Below are 24875 nucleotides of genomic sequence, written 5' to 3' on the forward strand. Positions count from 1 at the left end.
ACAAAACCGATGGGAAGTATTTCAATTTGTTAACCTTCGATTTGGTGAAATCGTAAAGGCATATAATCTTGTAATTACTTTATCTACAGACCTCCATCTTATCTCTGTATTCATAGAACAGGTGACACCACTGTATATTCTTTGAGATACCAGAGTGCATATTGCAGATGCGTATTAGTTTGCTGCTGAATATGTGTGGTATTTTCTTCATGTTAGGACAACCATACTCTTCTTAATGCATATCACACAAATGCTTTGTCATGCATTTCTGGACTCATGAGGACTTCCGATGACTGCTTGTAATACATTAATTATTTTGTTTGAGATTCAAGCTGCTCCCAACTCTGAGTGATTTGGCACACATTCAAACGTTCATTGTTGTCCGTTATAATCTTCTTGCATATGCCATCATATATTGCTTTCCTCTATCTCTTTAATACTGGTTCGACTTCTTTACAGATTGCAACATTCCTTTTATGTTTTGTCTTAAAACCAAAGTAACAAGAATCGGAATCGGATCGGAATCGGCAAGGCCGAATCAAATCGTGAATCGGCCATGAATCGGAATCGAATCGGCCATGAATCGGAAAATTAAAAAAACCCTTGAAATTTAGTGAGTAACTTATTTCATAAACCCTTTATCGCTGATTCGATTCACCGATTCACAAAAAATCGTTTGGCTTGAATCGAATCGCCGAATCGCGTGAATCGCATGAATCGCCGTGATTCTTGGAACTATGCTTAAAACACATCAAATATATAAATGTTGCTGTTCTGTTTATTCAATAATGATGCTGCATGTGTATATGTTCAAACTCTCTTATCTAAGTTTGATACCATATGGCATAAAACTTCAACCTTCCAAATTGTCGGGTGACTCTTGTGACTTTCATTCATGTCTCTAAGTTGTGTAAATCATGATCACTATGGCTTTTCATTCCATAGCATATGTCTTCCTTATAAACATTTGTATTTGTATCATCACTTCAATATTGACATCAACGACAATATTTAACTATCTCTTTAATGCCTTTGACATCAATGGCAATATTTCCATCAATCTCCCCCTTTGTCATTGATGGCAATCACAAATCTTCTAAATCTCATCCTTTCAATCTCTCCCCCTTTGACATCAATGGCAAAGGGATAACTAAAAACTAATCATCAAATGCTCCCCGTGTGAAAGTTATCTCGTACTTCCCCTGAGAAGAATTTGCCAATGCTCCCGTATTCTCTAGTGTTGCCATTAATACATCCTACCTCTTTGAATGTTCCTCTTCCAATCTTTGACATCAATGCAATCAGCTTTCAGTCCTCTTAGCCTTTGTCTTGATCATCTCCCTCTTATCTCCAAGGGTCTTATGAATAATCTCAAATGTATCTCCCCCTGAGATTATGCTTTTCCTTACAAGCTAGGAGGTATATGAAATGCAAGTTGCACTTGCATTGGTTTCATTTCGTCCATTGGCTATCTTCTTTCTCCATACTTTTAGAGTTCTCCCCTTGTAATTATCTTGCCATGAAGTCAATGAGGTTTCATTATTTTCTTTGTGTATGCCAAGTTTCCTCTTCCATATGAACATAGGTCATTTTTCTTGTTCTTTGTATAATTTGTCTTGTATTCTTCATGTGATTCCATGAATCCGTATCTGCAGTGTTGTGCTAGGTGCCCATCATTGCTTCTTCTTTTCCATCCATGGAAATTTCTATATCATGCTTTTCATTCTCTCCCTCTATGACCAAAATAAGTGCATGAGTAACAATTGTTAAATCTGTAACTTGTTAAGCATACCGATCTGATAACAGATCGATCAGATCTGATATAGCATGATAAGTAAAGGACCAAGTCTTTGCATTATTCCCTTTGCAAGATCGGCATCTATCCTTAGGAGTTTGTATTAATAATAATCTAACAACATTGTTTGTGTTTGTAATTAATATTTAATTATCCTTAGAAAGTCACCGACTTCTAGAGGTTTAGGCAAATGACTTTGGAAGAGACATGTCCTTTCTAAGGACATGTCCTTTGACTCCTATACTTATAGAGGGTAAGGATGAAGTCTAAGAGCACACAAAAACAAATACAAGTCTGCTTCTTAGTCATTATTGCCCTCATATGAATTGCAAAAGTAAAAGACAGAATTCTAATTCACATTTCTAATCCAATTGAAGGCAATAATCCGAAGTTATTCACAGCAAGCTATGAGGAGATAAAGAAGATAGAATCTAGTCTATATTCAGTCCAAAGAATTTGCAGAAACTTTACATGGTATCAGAGCTCTGGTAGTCGAACCTAGGCTCTACAACTATCTCCTATCTTCAATGGCATTACAATCAGACCCGACGATAGGTTTGATGGGAAAAAACACTTTGATGCCTGGAAATTCAGAATCAAGATGATTCTTAAAGAGAAAGATGTAAAACAATTTGTTGATAAAGCATCCAAACAACCACCAATTGAACCTCATAAATCCATCTGAAGCAAAAGAAATAGGAAAGCAATTCAGATCATATTAGATGGAGTAAAGAATGACATTGTACCTATGCTAACTAAACATCAGACAACATTTGATATGATGAATGCATTACTAAATTCATATGAGGTCAATAATGCAACTATGGTTCTCGCATTGAAAAGGCAACTAAATCATATTCAAATAAAGAAAGGAGAATCAATGAATTCTTATTTCCTAAGGGTTGCCAGCATTAGAGATGAACTTCAAGTATAGGAACCATTATTAGTGAGACGAAACTAATATTGATGGCTATACATGGATTGCCAAATTCATGGGAAACTTTTGCACAAGGAATAAGTGCCAGAGATAAACTCCCTGACTTCAACAGACTTAAGGGGGATTCTCTTCAAGAAGAATCCAGAAAATTAAAGAAAGGAGGAAAACTAAACACAGAAGATGAATAACTTCATGTTCTTGATACAAACTCCTATAAGGGCAAGAAGAAGCATTTCAAAAAGAAAAAAGGTAATCAAAAGAATGGAAAACTCAAGAAAGATTTATCCAAAATAAAGTGTTTCACATGCGAAAAGTTTGGACACTACAAATCTAATTGTTCTGAGAATTCTAAACAAGCAGCAAACTGTACAAATGTTACTAAGGAAGAAGATACCTATGATCCTGAGAATCGTGTATTGTACTCATCACTATCAAATGACATTTCAAATAAATCATGGGTAATTGATAGTGGATCTTCTCGACATATAATAGGATACAAAGAAGCACTAGACTCTATTTCAAAAAAAGGACAATGGCGAAGTTACCATTGGTGATAATTCAACACATTCCATTGAAGGAATTGGAAATTGTACCTTGAAACTAAAATCTAGAAATTCTCTTCTTCTCAAAGGTGTACTCTACGTACTAGGAATTAATTCTCAATTACAACACTTGAAGATGATGGGCATAATGTTGCATTTGTGGATGACAAAGTAATAACTTGGGCAAAGAACTCCTCAATCAAGAAAGCAAAGTTGATTGGTCAAAGAAGAGGATATTTGTATGAATTGAATTCAGAATCTAGTCAACCTATTCAAACCTTAATTCATGAAGCTGAAGACATAAATAAGATTTGGCACAGAAGATTAGGGCATCTAAACTTCAAAACCTTATCAACTATGGAGAAGATGATTACCGGTTTACCTAAACTCAATCAAGACCACTCAAGCATATACAAAGGGTGCGCACTGGGTAAGAACACCAGAAGTCCATTTAATGATAGCACTAGAAAAAAAATAATGTTTTGGAATTAATTCATTCAAATCTATGTGGACCTATGTCTGTTCCTTCTCTTGGAGGATTTTGGTATTATATTTTGTTCATAGATAACTTCTCTAGGAAAACATGGATTTACTTCTTAAAATGTAAAGAATCAAAAGAAATCCTAAAGAGACTTAAAGAATTCAAAACATTAACTGAGAACTTATCAGGACATAAAATTAAAACTCTTAGAACTGGTAACAGAGGGGAATACACCTCAGATTTGTTTAAAAGGTTTTGTAAAGTATCAGAGATTAAGAGGGATTAGAAGCTACTAAAGCTATGATATTTGATCAAAATCTAGAATATTATCTTTGGGCAGAAGCCTCTTGTACTGCCCTCTATATTCAAAACAAAAGCTCCCATTCTTACCTTAGAGATAAAACTCCTGAAGAAGTATTTAATAAGGTCAAATCTAATATAAGTCATCTTAGAATTTTTGGGCGTCCCGTATATATCCATGTTCCAAAAGAAAAAAAAACTAAACTAGAACCTTCTGGGAAGAAAGGTATTTTTGTAGGGTATAATGAAACATCTAAGGCATATAGGATTTTCATACCTGGACAGAAAAGTATTGAACTTAGTAGGGATGTAATTTTTGAAGAAAATCTAGCATTAGAAAAAGCACTAAATTCTGAAGAACCTTCTCCCTTGCTTATTTCTGAAAGAAATAGTGAGTTTGAGTCTCAGAGGGAGAACTTAGAAGAAATTAAAGACGAAATTCAAAATCTAAATCTTGAAGAAACTCAAAGTTCAAAAAAAAGACCACTTTTGCCCATTAAAATAGTAGAGGAAGCACAAGACTTTGTTGCACCTTCTAGAACAGTCAGAGAAAGCAAAAGACCTAAAAGGTTTTCTAGTTATAAAGCAAACATGAATGATCTGTCCAAAACAGAACCAACCAATCCTTCAGATGCTATTACACATACAACCTGGAATGAAGCTATGACAGAAGAATACCAATCTATTATGAAGAATGATGTTTGGGAAATTGTTCCGAGACCTAAAGGAAAATCTGTTGTCATGTTGTTGATGGTAGCATTGAGAAGTATAAAGCTAGATTTGTAGCTAGAGGATTTTCTCAGAAAGAAGGGATTGATTATGAAAAAACCTTTGCTCCTGTTAACAGATTACCTTCGTAAGAGCAGTCCTAGAAATTGCAGCATCGAAGGGATGGAAAGTACATCAGATGGATGTAAAAACAACATTCCTAAATGGAAAGATTACAGAAGAAGTATATCTGGAGCAACCTAAAGGATTTGAAACTCATGATTCTAACGTTTTTGTTTACAGGCTCAAGAAAGCTCTCTATGGGCTTAAATAGGCTACAAGGGCCTAGTATGAAAGAATTGATAAATATCTCACCGGCTTAGGATTCTCCAAGAACAAAGCTGATCCAAATTTATATTATAAAAGAGATAAAGATGATATGGTAATTCTGATATTGTATGTTGATGATTTACTAATAACAAGTGATGATCATCTTGTAGATCAATGCAAGAAAAATCTAACTAGAGAATTCGAGATGAAAAACTTGGGACTCCATTACTTCCTAGGACTGGAAGTACGGCAGAATTCTGACAGTATCATACTTAATCAAGGGAAGTATACATCAGACATTTTGAAGAGATTTGGAATGTAAAATTGTAAGTCTATGTCTTCTCCAATGGAGACTAATCTACATAAACTTAAAGAAGCAGCAACACAATCACCTTCCATAGATTCTACTCTCTACAAACAGATGATTGGCTCCCTTATGTACTTAGTAAATACAAGACCGGATATTTTCTATGTTGTTAATGCCTTAAGCCAATTTATGTGTGAGCCAAAGGAGATTCACCTAGTTGCAATTAAACACATTATGAGATACTTATAAGGCACTTTCAATTTTGGACTCAAATACCAGAAGATTGGCTTAGATTTACATGGATTAACTGACTCAGATTGGGGTGGAAGAGGAGATTCACCTAGTTGCAGTTAAACACATTATGAGATACTTATAAGGCACTTTCAATTTTGGACTCAAATACCAGAAGGTTGGCTTAGATTTACATGGATTAACTGACTCAGATTGGAGTGGAAGTGTTAAAGACAGGAATACTACTTCAGGATTTTGTTTCAATTTAGGATCAGCAATGATATCTTGGATATGCAAAAAGCATTCTTCAGTAGCTCAAAGCTTCACAGAAGCCAAATACATTGCAGCAGCAATGGGCTCTCGAGAAGTAGTTTGGCTAAGGAAGTTACTTGTGGGATTATTTGGGCTAGCCATGAATCCTACGGTTATTCATTGTGATAATCAGAGTTCCATCAAGCTTTCGGTGAATCCAATTTTTCATGACAGATCCAAGCCTATTGAAATTCCTTACCATTATGTAAGAGATATGGTACACAGGAATTCTGTAAAATTAGAATACATTTGCACTGCAAATCAGATAGCAGCCATACTCACCAAACCTCTATCTAGAGTAAAGATAGACCACTTCAGGAGAAGACTTGGTAGGGTTGAATTGTAATCCATTTGTATTCTTTAAATTATTAATAAAATAATTTTATTTGTCAGGCTATTGACTGTTATGGACTCCACCATTTGTATTCATTATTTAACAAGTGACAATCTCTAAGATAATGAACACTTGTATAAAAGACTTTATGAGAGATTACAATCTCTTAGATAATGTGCTAAACAATAAAGTTCTACTGTAAGATCTAGATGAGTTCAAGATTATATTGTGATATTGACATTGCTATGTTAATAAGTCACAATTTGGATAAAGGAAGAATTTTATTATTCTCTGGGTTTATCCTGTATTCTTGTAGATATTAAACTCAGGATCATGTTGTGATACAGAAATACCAGTATCTATGAGTCACAACTTGAATAAATGAAGAAATTAAATTACTCTTCAGATTTGTACATTGTATTCTTTGCAATACTGTTATCACTAGTAGTAGTGATTTGTCATACTACAGGCTTAGTAATATGACATTGTATCATGTGTTCTATGATACCACATGCTAAGGAGATTCACATAGAGAGTATCAATTCTTGCTTGATCATCTTTATTGATGTTGCTAGATATGATATCTCTCACTATGATTATCAAGTTAAGAGGGAGTGTTAAATCTGTAACTTGTTAAGCATATTGATTTGAAATAGATCGATCAGATCTAGTATAGCATGATAAGAAAAGGACCAAGTCTTTGCACTATTCCCTTTGCAAGATCGGCATCTATCCTTAGGAGTTTGTATTAATACTAATCTAACAACATTGTTTGTGTTTGTAATTAATATTTAATTATCCTTAGAAAATCACTGACTTCTAGAGGTTAGGCCAATGATTTTGGAAGAGACATGTCCTTTCTAAGGACATGTCCCTTGACTCCTATACTTATAGAGGGTAAAAATGATGTCTAAGAGCACACAAGAACAAATACAAGTCTGCTTCTTAGTCATTATTGCCCTCATATGAATTGCAGAAGTAAAAGACAGAATTCTGATTTACATTTCTAATCCAATTGAAGGCAATAATCTGAAGTTATTCACAGCAAGCTATAAGGAGATAAAGAAGATAGAATCCAGTCTATATTCAGTCCAAAGAATTTGCAGAAACTTTACAACAATATCCATAAAAGCTAGGTTTATAACCGTCCTTTCCATAATCCTTTTTAAGTTCAACTCCTTTGAATTTCGTGGATGTATCTTTTGTAAAACAACCTTCTTTAACAAAGATTTTAAATGGATGATCTTATTTGTTATCCTTTCCTTCATATCCTACTCCTGTCTTTCTCACGGATGGTCTTTGACTATAAATTATATTTGTCAAAATTTCAGAGCTCTTTTCAAATTTAATACTGGTATTCAATTTGGCAGTGATTTTCTCTAAATCACTTTTCAACATGGTGACTTCCACCTCTAATTTGGCATAGTCTTCTTCTTTAGCATTTAAATTGCTCATCATTTCATCCTAAACTCATTTGGCTTCTTCTAATTGTTCTTTCAAATTTTGAAATACCTTGTTTGATTCATTTTGGTATTCATACAAATTTTGAACTTGAGATCTCAGTTTTGCATTCTTCTTCTTAAGCTTTCCATTTTCTTTGTAAGCATAACAAAGTTATTCTATGATATCAACATCCTCTTCCTCATCGTAGGCCTGTTCTTCATCTTTTGTATATGTAGTAGATCCTTCTTTGAGTTTTCCATCATCTAGAACTTCTTTTGTATCTTCTTCAATTATTTATTTTCCATCATTCACGATATCATTTTCTATTGTCATGTGTATTCCAAGTGCCATCTCATCACATATGTTAGCTTCTATATTCCTACAAGTATTTGATTCTATAATGTCGATGCAATCATCACTATATATAGAGTCATCTCCTTTTTCAAAGAATTCATTTTCCATCACTTCAACTCTAGAAGTTGGTGCATTACTATTTATTCTCTTCTTTGTATTTCCTTTTTTTTTATTCCCTTTCCTTTTCCTATGTGTGCTCAATAGATCTACCTTCAAGTGGTTAGCCTTTATAGAAGGAGCCGACTCTGATACCAATTGCAGGTAGCATTTGTTGTTGCACCGAAAGCTCAAACTATTGATGCCCAATACAAATGCTGAGACTTACCCAGATCCACGGACCAAGTCTCCAAGGAGGTGTTGATCACCAAGTCAACACTCTCAACAGATTCAAAATAGCCCATCTTGACTGATTCCGAATGCTGAAAGGCAGCAACAGAATAATTATGCCTATATATAATATTTAATTATAAAACTCTTATTGGATGAGCTCAAGTGGTAAAATACAAATGGACTCTAAAGTGAAAGCCTAGGAAGAAATTCCTTGGAAACATGACAAAGTGTTTACAGATTGATTTGATTAAAAATTTAAAAGATTGAATCCAACAGGCTTGGTACTTCACACTGCAGTAGACAAGACCATGCACAAAAACAGGTTTTTAACCCAAGAGATAGCCCTGTGTTAGTATTTAAGCCTAAGGTAACTCCAAAAGAGGACGCTACTGAATCAAAATTAAAAAATCATAGCAGAAAAGGAATGAGATTAAGATGATGCATAAAGTATGTTCATATTTTTTCATTTTTATGTAACACATGCAACACCTATGTTAGGACTATAGACATCAAAGTGTTGACAATAATTAAGGAAAAATATCACAGTTCAAACATAAGCAAACAAACTTTGATAATTTGGTAATATTATAATGTAATTTGTCATGTTCCCTATTTTCCTCCAACATAATTTAAGATAAAGTAATAATTAAATTAATTAAAAATTAATATAATTTATTATTCAATTAACAATATTAATTTATATACTAAACAATATAATATAATATTATAGATAAATAAATAAACATTTAGTCTAATATAGTTTATTAACAAAGTAAATATATTTAGAATATAGATATGTGAATAAATAAAAATAGAACATAATTATAATAAGAACGTGTTTAAAATCAATACATAGAAACATTTAAAGATCAAAATTAATGCATGTTTGGGGACATGCGAATTCTAAAAGAAGAGATAATTACAATTAAATTTATGATTATATGAGAAGACATGTCCTTTGATAGAAGGAAGATATAAAGATAGGTTCAAAACGGAGTTTTAAGGGGGAGATACACAGACAAATATACAACTGAACAATCATAGAGGTAACAAAGAGCACTGAATGGTAAAACAGGAAAGAACAATCATGCACGGAACAAGGATTAGTCAATAGCCATTTCTTATTTGGGGGCTCGACCCATTGGAAGGATATCAGAGGAGTCCAATCTGTAACATACCGCTGCAGATTGAATGTGTATGACATTGGAATCATACCCTTTCGGGTATTCGAAGTAGGAAAAAGGCAAATGATTCAATGCCACACTTGATACAAAAGAAGACAATTTAGTGCAAGAAGATAAGTCAGATGATATTATCAGAAAGAAGATATATATTGTGAGATATGGAGAGAGTCAGAAGATCATTGTCCAGCAGGAACGGTCATAGCCAGAGAATGAAGAAGGGAAGAAAACCCATCAAACCTATCATGATGATGCATACTCGTCAGTACTTTCTCCTAGCAAGAATACCACAAACCACAAGGAATCCACAATAGGAAATCCACACATTGATGGCAACAAATGAATAAGGAATCATAGTTTACAACTGTATGAAAAATGGTGGTCAAAATTGATTAAAGTATGGTCTGGTGAAAGTGTGTAGGACACAATAGCGAACCTGGGATTGATGAATATTGATGAAAGGATGTAAGAGCATCCAATTTGGGTACATAGACCATTCTAGTCAGTGGTCATAACATATTAATTCATGCACAATACAGTAAGTGTTGAATGAACTAAATATAGATATAGAAATAATGATAAGAAGTAAAAGAAAAAGAAGCTCAATCTTTTATCTTCATCCTTGTTAGAGCTGCTCAACTAACCATTGGCCATTGAGTATAATTTAGTGCTATAACAAAGGACAAAAAAATAGGGAATTAAAACATGTTCATACTTACAAGGGGAGGAATAAGAAATATATAATATAATTGTTAGAATTGGTAATCTTTCCTTGGTTGTATTTATTAAATGGGATAAACCAAGGTATCCCTTATGTTGTTTGTCCTCTAGTCCACATGTGAGGACAAGTCTATTTTGTAATTCCTTTATTAAGGAAAATAGTTTATTCCTCCTTAAGAGGATTATGACACTTGTTATGCACACTCTAATGAATGTGGCAATCATTCACTTGGGAGTTACAAATAACTCCTCTTCTCATCTTTTTATAAGAGATGCTTCTCTCTCATTCTAAACACACAATCATGATTTAGTTCATGTAATGAGCCCTATGGCTCCACATTGTCTCCTTCTCTCTCTTTCTTCATTCTTAGGTGTTTGCCTCATTCATATAATTCACAAGGGGTTTTCTTTGCTTTCCCCTTTTCAAAATCTATGTCTCCATTCTTGTGTTGATCTTGGAAAGCTCTTTAAAGTATGGTAATTATGTTCATCACAAACTCTCTTGGATTAATTTATAATTCGTTAATTTTAGTTCATTTCGATTTTATTATTTCTAACATGGTATCAGAGCTACCTAATCCTTATTTGAGTTCGTGTAAAGTTACCTCATTGGATACATATTTGTTGAGAGGAGAAGAGACGCTTGAAGCTTCAATTTCTAAAAAAAAAATTTCATGGCAGGTTTTCACTCAATCTATAGTTTTTTTTAATTTATTATAACCCTTTTTGAAAGGTTTACTGAAAAGAGTCATTTTGTTTTATCATCTAACCAATTTTTTCTTTCTTGTTTTTAGAAGGCTTGCTGCCAAAACAAGAGAATATTTACTCTACTTTTATTCCTCTAACATTATATTTGCAGGTTTTTTATTATAATCACAATTATTTACAAGTTTAAAAGGAAATCTATTTGTAGTTCTTTCTGTAAGACTAAGTTTTTTTTCCTATTATAAATTGTTTTTTTTTTTTAAAACACATCTAATCTGTTTCATTCTACAATTTCTGATATTTAATTTAAATTTTCTATAATTTTTTGTTTTTGAGGATGAGCAGCGTACATTTTCTGCATTAATTTCCTATTAACTCATGAGGGGTTTTGCCTTTGGAGAAGAGTATGCTAATGCTTTTTCCTGACGGATAAGGGTCACCTATTTTTTTTAGTACATGTTTGACACCATTACTACTTTTGGTAAAATGTTTGAAAGTTTTGAGATTTTTTTTGTGAAATAGTTGACAAGCATGGTTGTGCTCCATTCCATTTTTTTCCAAAACACATTGTACCTGCATCTTTACAACTATATACTTTTTTTTTTCCATTTGCATGAATCCAATGAGAGAGCAAGCCATCTCCGTTGTTTAGGCCACAAGAGGCCGAGATATTTTCTTTAAACTCCTGTGCATGTTTTCAAATCTTCACTTGCTTGATTGAGTGTAATTACATGCTAAAATCTCTGCCCGATTTCTTACTAGAGGTTGCAAACCTGGCAGTTTTTCTACACAGATTGAGGCAGGTAAGGTAGCCGATCCATATATTACTTTGCAGATCCATTTTTCAAATTTTAAGCATTGTGGGTTTTGGCCTGTTTGGCCTATAAGAGTGAAGAGTAGAATACCCATTTTGTGACGATGGGGAAGGGATCGATATAGGGCGAGTCCGTGAACGACAATGTTCTGAAGGAGGTTTTACTGAGCTATACCTATGTGGACATCTGGATCTTCCTGAGTTTCACTGTGATTGTATTTAACAAATACATTTTGGATATATATCTGGCCTTTCCCTATTAGCCTAACTATGATCCTCGTGGCATTCTATTCAGCTCTGGCTATTCTGTTGGTCAAGTTTATAAAGCTTGTCGAGCCAATTGGGATGTCCAAGGAGGTCTATTTGTCCTCCATTGTCCCCATTGGAGCTCTCTTTTCAAGGAGTCTTTGGTTCTCAAATTGATAGTGCTTCTGGCTTATCAATTTTATTTTCAAGAACTATCAATGGAATTCCATGCAATGATGGTTTTTTCAACAAATCGTGCAGTTCACTCCTAGAAATGCTTATATTGTCCCTATCTGCTACATCCACCACATATACAATTGCAGAGACACCACAGCAATAGCGCTTCCACATACTTCGAAAACGAGGCTGACCCCCAAGGTCACATAACTTGATTGTTACATTTCCTTTTGATACTTTTCGCATGTTATATCCAATAGTTGGAATCATGTCCTCGCTATAACCACCCATCGCAATGACATTTACAAGTGATGTCTTTCCTACATTTTGTAGCCCTATTAATGATAGCTCCATTTCTTGCTTGAAAAATAGGCTTCTCAGCCAGTTAAGAAAAGCCTCCCACAATCCCATCTCTACAGACAACTCCTCCACTGATCAGCGATCCAATACGAACGAAAAGGGGAAAATGAACACCTCCAATTTATGGTCAAACAAGAGGAAGACCTTCCAAATCTACCTTCAAATTGAAGCTAAGACAGCTCAAATTTTCACGAAGATTACAGCTAATGCAGCAGAAGCTGTCCCGAGAAGAAAGAAACGAATTTTAAAGTCTTCGATTAAAAGGGTTTCATTTCTTTTAAAATATCCGCGGCTTCGTAATGCCAATCTGTTCTATGGGTCTTTGGTTCTCAAATTCAGCCTACATTTTTCTGTCTGTGTCGTTCATCCAGATCCTCAAGGGCTTGACGCCCGTAGCTGTATACTCTATTGGAGTTGCGTTAAAGAGGGATGCTTTCAAGTCCAATACCATGGCAAACATGATTGGGATTTCTGTTGGGGTAGCTCTTGCAGCCTATGGAGAGCCAAGTTTAATTCATGGGGCTTTCTCTTAATGATTTAACTCTGCTAGTATCTCTGCCAGAGTTATTTTCAGACTTTAGCTCTCTCTGTAAGTTCCCAGAGTTGTGCAGCTAAGGTAACGCTCTTATTTCTAACACTTGGCAGATAACACCTTCACATCTAAATGATGCCTGAGTAAGAAGTTGTGGCTAGACTTTGTCTTACCAACTCTATGCCATTTTTTAGTACTATTTATTGTCTCTTCATCATAACTTTTTTATTATAATCTCTGCTTAAAAAATAAAAATTCATCATTTTTATTCTCTACTAGAAACGGTTAAGATTTTAATCTTATATTAATTTTAAATTTTGATTACATCATTAAGATTTTACGAAGAGATTTCATATTCATTTTACAGAACTTGTTGTTTCATTATTATTATTCTTGTCTGTTGTTATAATCCGTATTTTTAAAATGGACATTTATTTTATTAAAAAATAAGTGTAATATAACGTTTTATATAAAATTTGAATATCAATTTTTTGTCTCTTTTATTTCTATTGTGATTCATTATTTCAATTATTCTAAATAAGAAGCTTATAATTAATCATTGTGTTGTAAGCTTTTTTCTATTAAAACTCTTTATCTAAGTTTTTTTTTTTAAATTATCCTTTTCTCTATTTTTAATCATTAATTCTATAGATTAAATTAAATGATATGAAAACACATTCATTTCGATTATTATTTGTAGGAAACAATTTTTTTTTGGAGTGCTTCATTTCAATAGAAGGTTATATCTTATTAGTTTACATATTATATAAGCATGCCTATATTAATTTTACGAAATGAAATTAAATAGTTCAAACTTCAAACTCTCATATATGCATAACACATATTGCATTTATTGTTTGGTTCAAAAACTTGCTAAAGGATGCTATAAATCTGACTTATTTGCTAGATTTTGCACCAAATGTTAAATAGGGTATATTAATTTCATTGTAACTTATACTTTTTCAAGGGATGATTTAAAGCTACAATTTTCATTGATTCTTTGTCTTTCATGAGTATTGATTAGTGTGTCTCACTATCAATTATACTATGGTTTTTCACATCTCTTTCTATATAAAAATGGGACATTTTTTTTATAGTTTTTATGTCATCCTTTGTATGCACATAGTTATATCTTTCTTAATGTTTTACTTTTTGAAACACTTCCAATCTTGGAGGCATATGTATAAGGAAAATGGGGAGATCTTTTCTAGCCCATGACTTTGAGATTATATTTTGAACCAAGGTATTCAACATAAAGGTGATTATTTTTATAAAACAAAGGGGGTAATCATTTTTCTAGCATCAAGCTATGATTTAATAATTGTAATTGTGTGATTTCATACTATGATATTTTTAGGTATATTTATTCAAGTATATATGGGTGCACACATATATACCAAGATAAATATACAAGCTATTATGATTGTGATGTGTATGTTCTTGTGTAAAGTAAATATCTTTAATTCTTTCAATCCTTCAAATAATTTACATACCCATGTTCACCTTTAATGGAGTTTTCTACCTGATATCCATACACTTATCTTGCTCATTGCTCTTCAATGTTATTTCTACATATTCTTTGGGATTATGAGTTATCATACACTATTGCTTTCAATTTTACTATGATCTATTGATTTGCACCTAGGTTGTGCATTTTTATTCTTTTATAGCATCATTCTATGCCCATGTTGGCACTTTATGATTTTATACCATTGATCTACATGATTTATATAATATTTTTTTTGAAGTTGCATAGGGAGCCAATTTTTCAAGGTTAACTATGTAGGTCCCCTCAGTATAACAGATACATAGTTTCCTTATCTAGCCCATGGAGTATCCCTCCATCCTATATTGGTGTGCACTCATTTTATATGGAGTTTCCCTCCATTTGATCCTATCTGTTCCACTTTGATAAGATAATATCTTTATGGAGTTTCCCTCCATTTTGTTCTATTGGTTCCACTTTGAAAGATTCATATTTATATGGAGTTTCCCTCCATTTGATTTTATATGCTCTACTTTGAAAGGTTGATATGTATGGAGTTTCCCTCCATGTTGTTCCATTTTGTTCCTCAATGAAGAGGATACTATTATTGGAGTTTTCCCTCCAAATTTAGATGATTTGATCCAATTTGAAGGCAATATGTTGTTACACCCTCATAATCCATTCATTTGAGTATCCTAACAAAAATTATGATAATACTAATTTGATCTGCATGTCTCCCCTTATACTTTAGTTTCATATATTAATGTGATAATGATTTGCATACTTCCTTGCTTAGATCATGATTCATGCATGTTATGGATTGATCACCCATTAACTTGCAGTGGGATGATTCATTAAGTGGACTATCTATATCCACGTGATTGATGCAATATTGATGCAAGTATCATTAGTTGGCCTTGTCTGTGGTCATTAGTACATTAGTATAACATACTTTTCATGAGAACACTGATCAAACTTTTACTTATTGATAATATTTTGAGCATATACTTTATCTTGATATCAGGTTATCTCCATTGTTTTGTGGTAACATGTTTTATTTTCCTCATTGTTTTTCTATGAGAGTTTTATTATCCTTATTCAAAAGCATTTCTAATTTGCATATACGATGAAATACTTCTTGTGGATAGTTGTCTTGTTTCTTGTCTCTATGTTTTTCAGGTAATCCATCCAGGCACATACAAGATTTAGTGTACTTTAATGACCTATCCACTTAGCTCTATGAAGATCTACCTACACTCGAGAAACCTTTCACATAATTGAAGACATTCTCAAAGATCAAGTTGCTGCTATTTAGAATTTCATTGTAAAAATTTGGGTTTAATACCCTTTGATGTAATTTCCCCAAGTAAAGATTAAAGGGGGGTGTTAGAATTGGTAATCTTTCCTTGGTTGTATTTATTAAATGGGATAAACCAAGGTATCCCTTATGTTGTTTTTCCTCTAGTCCACATGTGAGGACAAGTCTATTTTGTAATTCCTTTATTAAGGAAAATAGTTTATTCCTCCTTAGGAGGATTATGACACTTGTTATGCACACACTAATGAATGTGGCAATCATTCACTTGGGAGTTACAAATAACTCCTCTTCTCATCTCTTTATAAGAGATGCTTCTCTCTCATTCTAAACACACAATCACGATGTAGTTCATGTAATGAGCCCTATGGCTCCACATTGTCTCCTTCTCTCTCTTTCTTCATTCTTAGGCATTTGCCTCATTCATATAATTCACAAGAGGTTTTCTTTGCCTTCCCCTTTTCAAAAGCTGTGTCTCCATTCTTGTGTTGATCTTGGAAAGCTCTTTAAACTATGGTAATTATGTTCATCACAAACTCTCTTGGATTAATTTATAATTCATTAATTTTAGTTCATTTCGATTTTATTATTTCTAACAATAATCATGCAAAGATAAATCTACTTAGATTTATCAACTTCTCTATGAGCTCTAAATATAATTCATAAATCAATCAAAAAGCCATTGATCCCTTACTTAAAGAAATTAAACATCATATGTGTCATTGGATACCCAAAAACATTAATCATGCCACAAGATGTGCATTATTAAACATTTCCCTAATTACTTAATTCATCCAAATTTGGGTTGCTCTATTTGAGAAGTAGTCTCTTTCCCTAATTACTTAATCAAGAACAATTATTCTCCTTGGAGTAGTACATAAACTATAAAGACATGTTTGGACATCTCAAATATAGAACTATACACCAAAAAACAATACGATTCATCATATATGTAAGATCTAACATTTGGGGTTCATAGAGGGAAGATTCTTAAAATTAAAGAGATCAGTTCGAAATTTCCTAGGATTGGGCAAGGGACATTACATAATTACAATATTATACATAAACTGTTACAAATAACATTGAAATGATCAACAAAATATATGGGTCAACATGGGGTTCAACGGAGATGTCAAACAACAAGAGGAGATTTCAGAAACAAAGACACCTAATCCTCTTTATCAACATTATCATCCCACAGTAGAAGAACGCGATTTATTAGGACATACAATGGAAATCCTACACTCTGTGAATTGGCTATAGTCACAGATAACCATATAACTAAGTCATGGCAGCAACAGTTAGTCAACTAATCAACTTATCCTACATAAAGATAAAAACTGTGGGTCAGACAATACCAAGAGGAAAAGATAGAATAAGCTCTCACCACCATGATCTGATTAGTAGAGACACAAGTAAACATTATTATTCAAGAGAAAGAACAAATAATTATTAGCACTTTAAGCCATAGAGGTGTGATTAATATAACAACACAATCTCTTCATTAATTGAAGAATCACAAGCCTCGGCAGATAAGAAGATATAGGAATAATCTATGCTCGAGAAAAGAACAATTTCGGGAATTCAAAACTATATTCAACAGTTTATCACAGTCACCATATATATAACAAAAAAATGATTACATAAAGAAATATTATCCCTTCTCGTGAGCCAGAGCAAAGCTTACACCTTTTCACAATAAACTAAGTAGGAATGAAGACAAAATTCAGTCAACATTAAGGAAGATGTCGAATAAGCATCTGGGAAGTTGAGCCAGCATCCCATCCAGACAAAGATTAAGCCCACAGGGTCTGCCTATTGTGAACAACAGATAGAATAGGGAAGGAGACAGCATACACGACTATAATAAAGACTAAAGTCAATTCAATCAATCATGATTTCAAGTGGTTTAAACCATCATTACTTAGTAATAAATACATAGGAATAAACTTCAGACAACAATTCAGCCTCGTATCATTATCGAGTAATTTTGATTGGAGTGCTGAGTCAGTGGAGAGTCCTATTTTTGGCTGCTGTCTACACTTGGACTGCTGCAACCACATTACTAGACCATTATATGTAATCATCTAAGCACTTGGAACTTGTATTGGAAGATATAGAGGTTACATTCTTGTTTAATATTCCTATTTGCAAGACAAGTTATATATATCTCTTTTAATGCCCAGTCTACATAGCTAAAAATATTCATGCAAATTTGTAAAGAAATCATTGACTCAATTACCAAGGGAGAGGTTGGATATTTATTGGAAGAAACCTTTTGGGAAACATTACAATAAATCAAAGATATTCCAAGGGGGATATTACAGTGGTATTAGAGCATAATCCTACCATCTTGTAAGTAGAAGGTTATGCAAATTTACGAGAGAAGAATAAAGGAAACCACAATGACCGATTTAGCCAATGAAATGAGATCTTATATAGAACAAACAAACCAGACTCTGATTGGCCAAATGTCAAAATCAAATCAAACCCTTCTCCAAGGACTTCAAAATATGGGAAATTCAATCAATAATTTGAAAGGTCATGTAGTATTCCCATTTTCTTAATAATAAATAATATAAAATTAATTAATTAACAAATAAATAATAATATAATTTATTATTAGATAAATTAAATTAAGAAAAACAATATAATATTATCAATCAATATAATTCATTAAATAACAAATTAGTAACTAGTATATTTACTAAATAATATTATTAATCAATTTAATGCACACAAACAATTAATCAATATATCATTCATAATATCAATCAGCTTATACTTAATCACTATCAAATAAAAATAATAAGATCAGTAATGTTACTTAGCCAACAAATATACAAATACAAAAATATTATTCACAATTACTATTATAAGAATACTACTCAAATCAAAAAATATTATTAAGTTAATAAAAAGTAAAACAAATGGTTGAACCAATAATCGACCATTAATGAATGACGACTATTCGTCAACATCACGGGTTGCAACCAACAGATGGAAGGATGTTTCCTTTCAGTGTAGGGGGAAATAAGGGTGAAGTATTTTTTAAGGAAGAAAACATATAAGTTAGACTCTTCATTGCTTGAGACTAGACAAAAATGAAGGCTTGAAAGTCTACTTTCTTAGGGCCTAAAATGTTAGTGTATGAAGCAATGTGTTGATTCGCACACAAGCATCTATCAAGTGGATGAAGACAATAGTGGCGCACTTGCTCAAACAAATTGAGTAACTTGATTCTCTGACAGAAATTGGTGATTAGAATAACAAGACCTTTGCACCATTTCATTGCCTATCACTAAAGAGTAGGCATAGGAGAGAACATTGCTTTGATCCCATATTAGAAATATGAGCGGAGATAAGTCAAAAAGTAATTTCAAACAAAATATGATGTGCTTTCCCATTAAGATTTTCATTCAATACATATATATAGGATTCTTCAATCACTATTTTTAGGATACAACATTCCAAATAGGTTGAGTTGTTTCAACAACTCCACATAAAACCTCTAATAAAATAAACTTTAAAACAAACCTTAAGCCTCTTCATAATATTAAGTTGTTTATTAACAAGTTAGTATTATAACACCAAATTGCTTTATGCAACCTAATATTCCTAACCTATGTGAACAGTAATTCCCAACAGCATATATAGGCTAGGGATTAGGCTAGGCTAGGTTGCTACGTTTTCATGGATCCTAAATGACCCATACTATCTAAAATACAGCTTTTTATTCCTTGTTATTTTAAGTCACATGGTTACTTGGTTAAATATGGACGAAGACAATATCACCAACTATAAAGTTGGAATGTCATGCATTGATCAATTTGAGTTGCTCTGGTTTGTCCATATTGCTGAATGCATCTTCCTTCTAAGAACTACCTAGTGTAGAGGTAATGGAGGCTCATAACCACACACAGGTTTTTAGAAGAGTTATGTCAATTGTAGAAAAAGTTTCAACAAGTATGCACTATAGATTTTGGGTGTCAATATCAACATGGTGGCATTGATCTTGGGATCTCCATAAATTGAAGCATCGTTTGACAAAATTGAAGTGAAATCCATCACAACCTAGAACTTTATCTGGAAGAAAACAAAGAGTCAAATTCTAAGGCTTATCCTATTAGAATCAATGAACATTGGGTGGGGAGGTGAATTAGTGCTCTAAGACATTTTACTTTAACCAACTGATTGTGCAACCAATAAACAAACCAAAATGAAAAGAAAACAACTAAAGCATTAAAAAGCATCCAAAACATTATGACACATTGATTTCTATCATAGAAGCCCCGTAAAAGGAAAAACCTCAGGGGTGATGAAATCCATAAAATACTCTTCTATAAGTAACACATTGTTAGGGGATTTAGTACAATAGATATGCACTCACATACAATCTCACTACCTATAGCTTATAGCTCAGATTGCAACAAGGAAGGCTTACTACCTTATAGTGCAAGTATCAATTACAATTAGAAAGCAGAATTGGAATACATCATTTATGCCCCAAACAATTCAATAGAAATAGCATACTCTAAACACATACCAGCAACTCTTCAATTTTGTTCACCTATCTTCTTTCATTTGTATCCTCGCATACCTGAACCTTTATCCACTTGGACTTGGACTATGAAAATTCCTCTAAGTGGAATCAAAATCCGCGCACAAACCCTGGGCCAAAATTCCTCAAACTCACCTTGGACTTGGAGACTTGAAAATGTTGCCAACAAAAACTACAAACGCAAAGATTCCCACCTGCTAAAGCAAAAAAAGGGGGTCCCCATTTGCAATGGGGTGATGGTGGGAAAACCACACAACAAGACCTGTCATGCAACCTTAGGTTAATAAGGCCCTTGACTCCCTAGCTATGCTTGAGAGAGTGCTTCAGGCATCACTTCCAAGATACCATGAGCAAGAAGTTGCTCTTGGACTCCTTGGTCAGGTCGACTGTCCTCTACAACTCTATTGTGTGGAGGGGCCTCTTCTAGAGTCTGATTGGGCTTCGATCAAGAGATTCTAGACCCTCCTTCGGCACATTATTAAATGTCATCGGTCTACTCTCTATAGTGTCATATTGGCCTAGTTTGGAGCTCATCCTCTCAAACTCAGGACCATCTTTGATTTGGTTTTCTTTCTCCATCGCCTTCAGAGCTTTGCAGACTCCACTAAGGGTAGTCACAAATATTCTTACCCGGCCTATTGCTCTTCTAAGGGGGTGACGGGTTGCATTCTAGCGGGCAAAGCCCATTGTTGGTTGTCCAAGGCCTCTACTCTTCTTGGTTGGAGTAGGATTGTGTTGGACCACCTTCTCCCCTTCCTGTTCTCTCTAGATGCCCCCCCACCTCTTTCCCTCTCAGTAGGAGCTGAATTAGCATGTTAGAATCGACATTTACAAACAATACATTATCATGACATGGAGTAACCCTTCAAGGGGGGCTCCGCCTGATGATGGTTTTCTATGCTGAGCCCTAAATGGATATCCAAGATGAGGTTATTGTGCGCCCTTGGTACCTCACTCACCGCTATACTCATGCCCTTTGCATCCCTTTTAGATCTTTTAGAGTGATCTCCCATTAGTTACATGTATAGACCGACCACCAAATTGACAGAGAGGGCAAGATTTTCCAAATCTTCCATCTAGGCGAGGTGGACACAGAGACCCCATTTTTTTTTTGTTGCCCCATTTACAATGAGATCAAGGAAAGGTTTGACTACTTGTTCAAAGAGTGTGGGCCCCTTTATTCACTCATGAGGTACACTTGTTAGCAATGTCTTGCCCTCTATCTCCAAGAGGTCATGTGGCTTCGTAATCACACTTTATAGCTTCAATTCCCGTCAAGATAGACTTCAGACCAGCTCATCAGCTCCTTCACTCTATGGGTTTCCTGCTCAGGGGACGAAGCCATTGCTCGGCCATTCTTCGAGTCACACTAGATATGTGAGGCTTTGCAAAGGATACACTCGACAGCATCACCCTATCTCCAATGGTTCTCTAAGACGGTTAGAGGCTTGCCCTCACCCTAGACTATCCTTCAGTTCTAGACTACTTGTTTGTGAGGAATATTTAGCCTCTTCTTCATTGTTCTTTTTCTCTTCTTTTTGTTCTTTCCATGGACACAATGTCCCACTAATGGTTGTTGCCTTGTGGTCTCTTGTTGGACATTAATAAATCTATCTTATCTTATTCTACTTTGATTTCTGACACTTTTGGAAACATATTCAAGACATGTTGATTAGGATCTTGGTTAGAATCGGCAAGTCCAAGATTAACAAACTTCTAGGAAATTCTATCTAGACTAATTGAATCTCACATGTTTTGCTCCAATCTTAAAAGTTACAAGAGAGTTACTCTCCAAATATCCACGCCTCGTGAATGAGGGAAGTACCTCCAAACCATTTTTTTTGTAGGCAAACGTGTACTAAGAAATCTGGTTGGTGCATATGCACGAACTCGATTTTATTTGACAAACATTTACCTTGGAAACAAATCTCTAGCTGCCAAGGAGAGCTGTAGATAAAGTGAAAAGTGTAAAGGACTTGTCAATGGCCACAAATAGCATCATCTGATTATTAATAGAAACATGGGTTCATGTGTAAACCAACATTTGCAGGCAAATCAACATCAAAATAAAGCTGAAATTAGAACCCATGGAACAATTTAATGGAAAGAAGCAACACATAGTTGAAACAGGAATATGATTATCAGAGAAGCTCTAATGTTGGAAAGAAAAAGATCAAGGCTCAAGATTATGAATCTTGTGCATACCTTTAAGAATATAAAGCACAGGATGTGTTCAATATACGTTGAATTTTTAAGTTTTCCAAATGGCATGGCATATAGCTAAATTATATAACTTTACCTGAATAGCTAAATTATACAAGTTTGCCTGAATAGCTAAATTATACAAGTTTGCCTGAATAGCTAAATTATAGAAGTTTGCCTGAATGTATTATATAGATAATATAAAGATGTGAATACCGTAGAAAATGAGACATGTCAATAACATTTATCAATTAAATACCATGCAAGCATGCCTGCATAGAGTAATTATACCAATCTTTGCACGAGTAAATGTGCAAGAGTTTACAACATCCAAGAAAATTATTAGGAATTTACATTTTTCTATGTTATTTAGCTGCATATAGTAAGAGTTAAATGTAAAACGAAAAAGAAAAAATAACATGAAGAGGACCAGATTGGCAAGTTTAATTAAATCTTATGCCCTTTTGTACAGTATCCACAAAAATTCAAGGAAACTCAATATTAGTAGAAGATCAAGATTAGTATGTGATCAGCCTAAGTTGTGATTCATGATAGTGACTAAATTCTTCAGACTTGTCACTTAGTACATCTCCAATGCTAGTTTTTTCATTTGGACCTAACAGTAACCCTCTTGTAATGGTTTGCAACAATAAAACACTGAAAGCAGTCAACGCATGTAAAATTCAGTAATGCAATCAACTCTATTACTCAAATGACAGAAAATAATTTGCAGGCAAAACAAATAACAAATATGATCTTACAGGATGGAAGTTCAAAGAATTCACTGAATAGACGTCATTCTGATCCCTGTGACACTTGAAAGTGAAGTTCTTACTTTGCTGAGCATCCTCTATGTGATGAACACCAACTCTTCCTTCAATGGATCCCACCTATAGACAATGTAGTTAAAAAAGTTCTAAAATATAGAATAGCTCAATTAAATAATGCTTGATTCTTGAACAATAAGATGTTTTAAGGACAATTCACAAACACAAAGGCATAGCAATTGTTTAAATTAAGAAATGTTGACTTAATGAAAAATTCACCAAGAACCGTAGCTTTATTTGATGAAGGAAAATAGTCATAACAAAGCATTGATTCACTTACGGCCTAGAATCAGATCATAACAGAACTTGGTGGAATAAATTGCAAACATTTTTCAAAAGAAAATATCCAAGTACTTCATGTTACTACTTGCCTCAGCATTGAAGAAACCAGTAAGTACACTAGAAGCTTGCCCAACAGTAACATAAAATCTTCACTTTGAGGTCACTTGAATTCAAATAGGCTGTCCCACAATTAACACAAACAGATATGCCTAGCTCATGAATTTAATACAAAATATGATAGTAGAAACTAATAATCAACACTGCTATGGAATGTCCTGCTTATCCTCAAAATAAATGACAATTAGGAAAACTGCTATGAAAGAGAAGCAACCACAAAATTTATACCGTAAACCCCTTAAAAGGCTAAAATCAGCTAAGGTAGTGGCAGTTACATTGCCATTGAATTATTATTAGATGCTAGACAAATATAATAAGTTGTAGAAATGTGGAATGTAAAGCACCCTTTGCTCCACTTCGTTAAATACATGCCATTTAGTGGCATGAATAAAAAATAAAAAATTCTACTTCTCAATATTCTACAACACTCAAATATACCTCTCATGATAACTACTAAAGTGTCATCCTCGTGCAGTATGGGTTCCCAAAAGTAGAGCTATAAGGAGAATATCAAGCTGTTTGCATTAGATTCTGTCCACTAGGATTGGACAAAACACCCAAGCCAGCAGTTCCATAACTGCACCATGTTGGACACCAATACTTTTACCCTTTCCTGCATGTTATTTTTGAGAGTTGTGACAATTGAAGGCAATATATTTGATAAACTTTTATTTTTCCCTACATGCCCTACAAACACATCCTTGCAAAATTGGATATGTTCCATATAGTGGCCATTTCAAGGACTAGCAGAAAAATTCAAGGATGCAGAAACTAGATAAGTAGTAGCCAACAAAACACACAATTCTTTTTCTTGGGTACATGAAGCAAGTGATTCATAACAAGTAGCCCAATTTGGGGTTTTATGAGTAGCATATTAGGCACATTATTAAAAGGCACTAGAACATAATGAACACTCCAAGAAAGACTACACTAAAAATCTCAAATT

General features: G+C 33.8%; 1 protein-coding gene and 1 pseudogene across 7 annotated transcripts in view; both read right to left on the reverse strand.

Annotated features, from left to right (window-relative positions):
* The window catches only part of LOC149529463 (protein RAE1-like), a 283668-nt gene that overhangs the window by 121153 nt on the left and 137640 nt on the right, over positions 1-24875 (reverse strand). For all 7 annotated transcript variants that reach the window (XM_089809683.1, XM_089809682.1, XM_089809686.1 and 4 more), the window contains exon 8: positions 23465-23593. In XM_089809683.1, the coding sequence (XP_089665809.1) occupies positions 23465-23593 (129 nt within the window). The remainder of the gene's footprint in view (positions 1-23464; positions 23594-24875) is intronic.
* On the reverse strand, positions 12239-12859 carry LOC149529465 (ADP-ribosylation factor-like protein 8a pseudogene; annotated as a pseudogene).

Source organism: Cupressus sempervirens, chromosome 11, assembly GCF_028749045.1.
Source record: "Cupressus sempervirens isolate cs-2001-9-10 chromosome 11, ASM2874904v1, whole genome shotgun sequence".
Classification (NCBI taxonomy): Eukaryota; Viridiplantae; Streptophyta; class Pinopsida; order Cupressales; family Cupressaceae; genus Cupressus; species Cupressus sempervirens.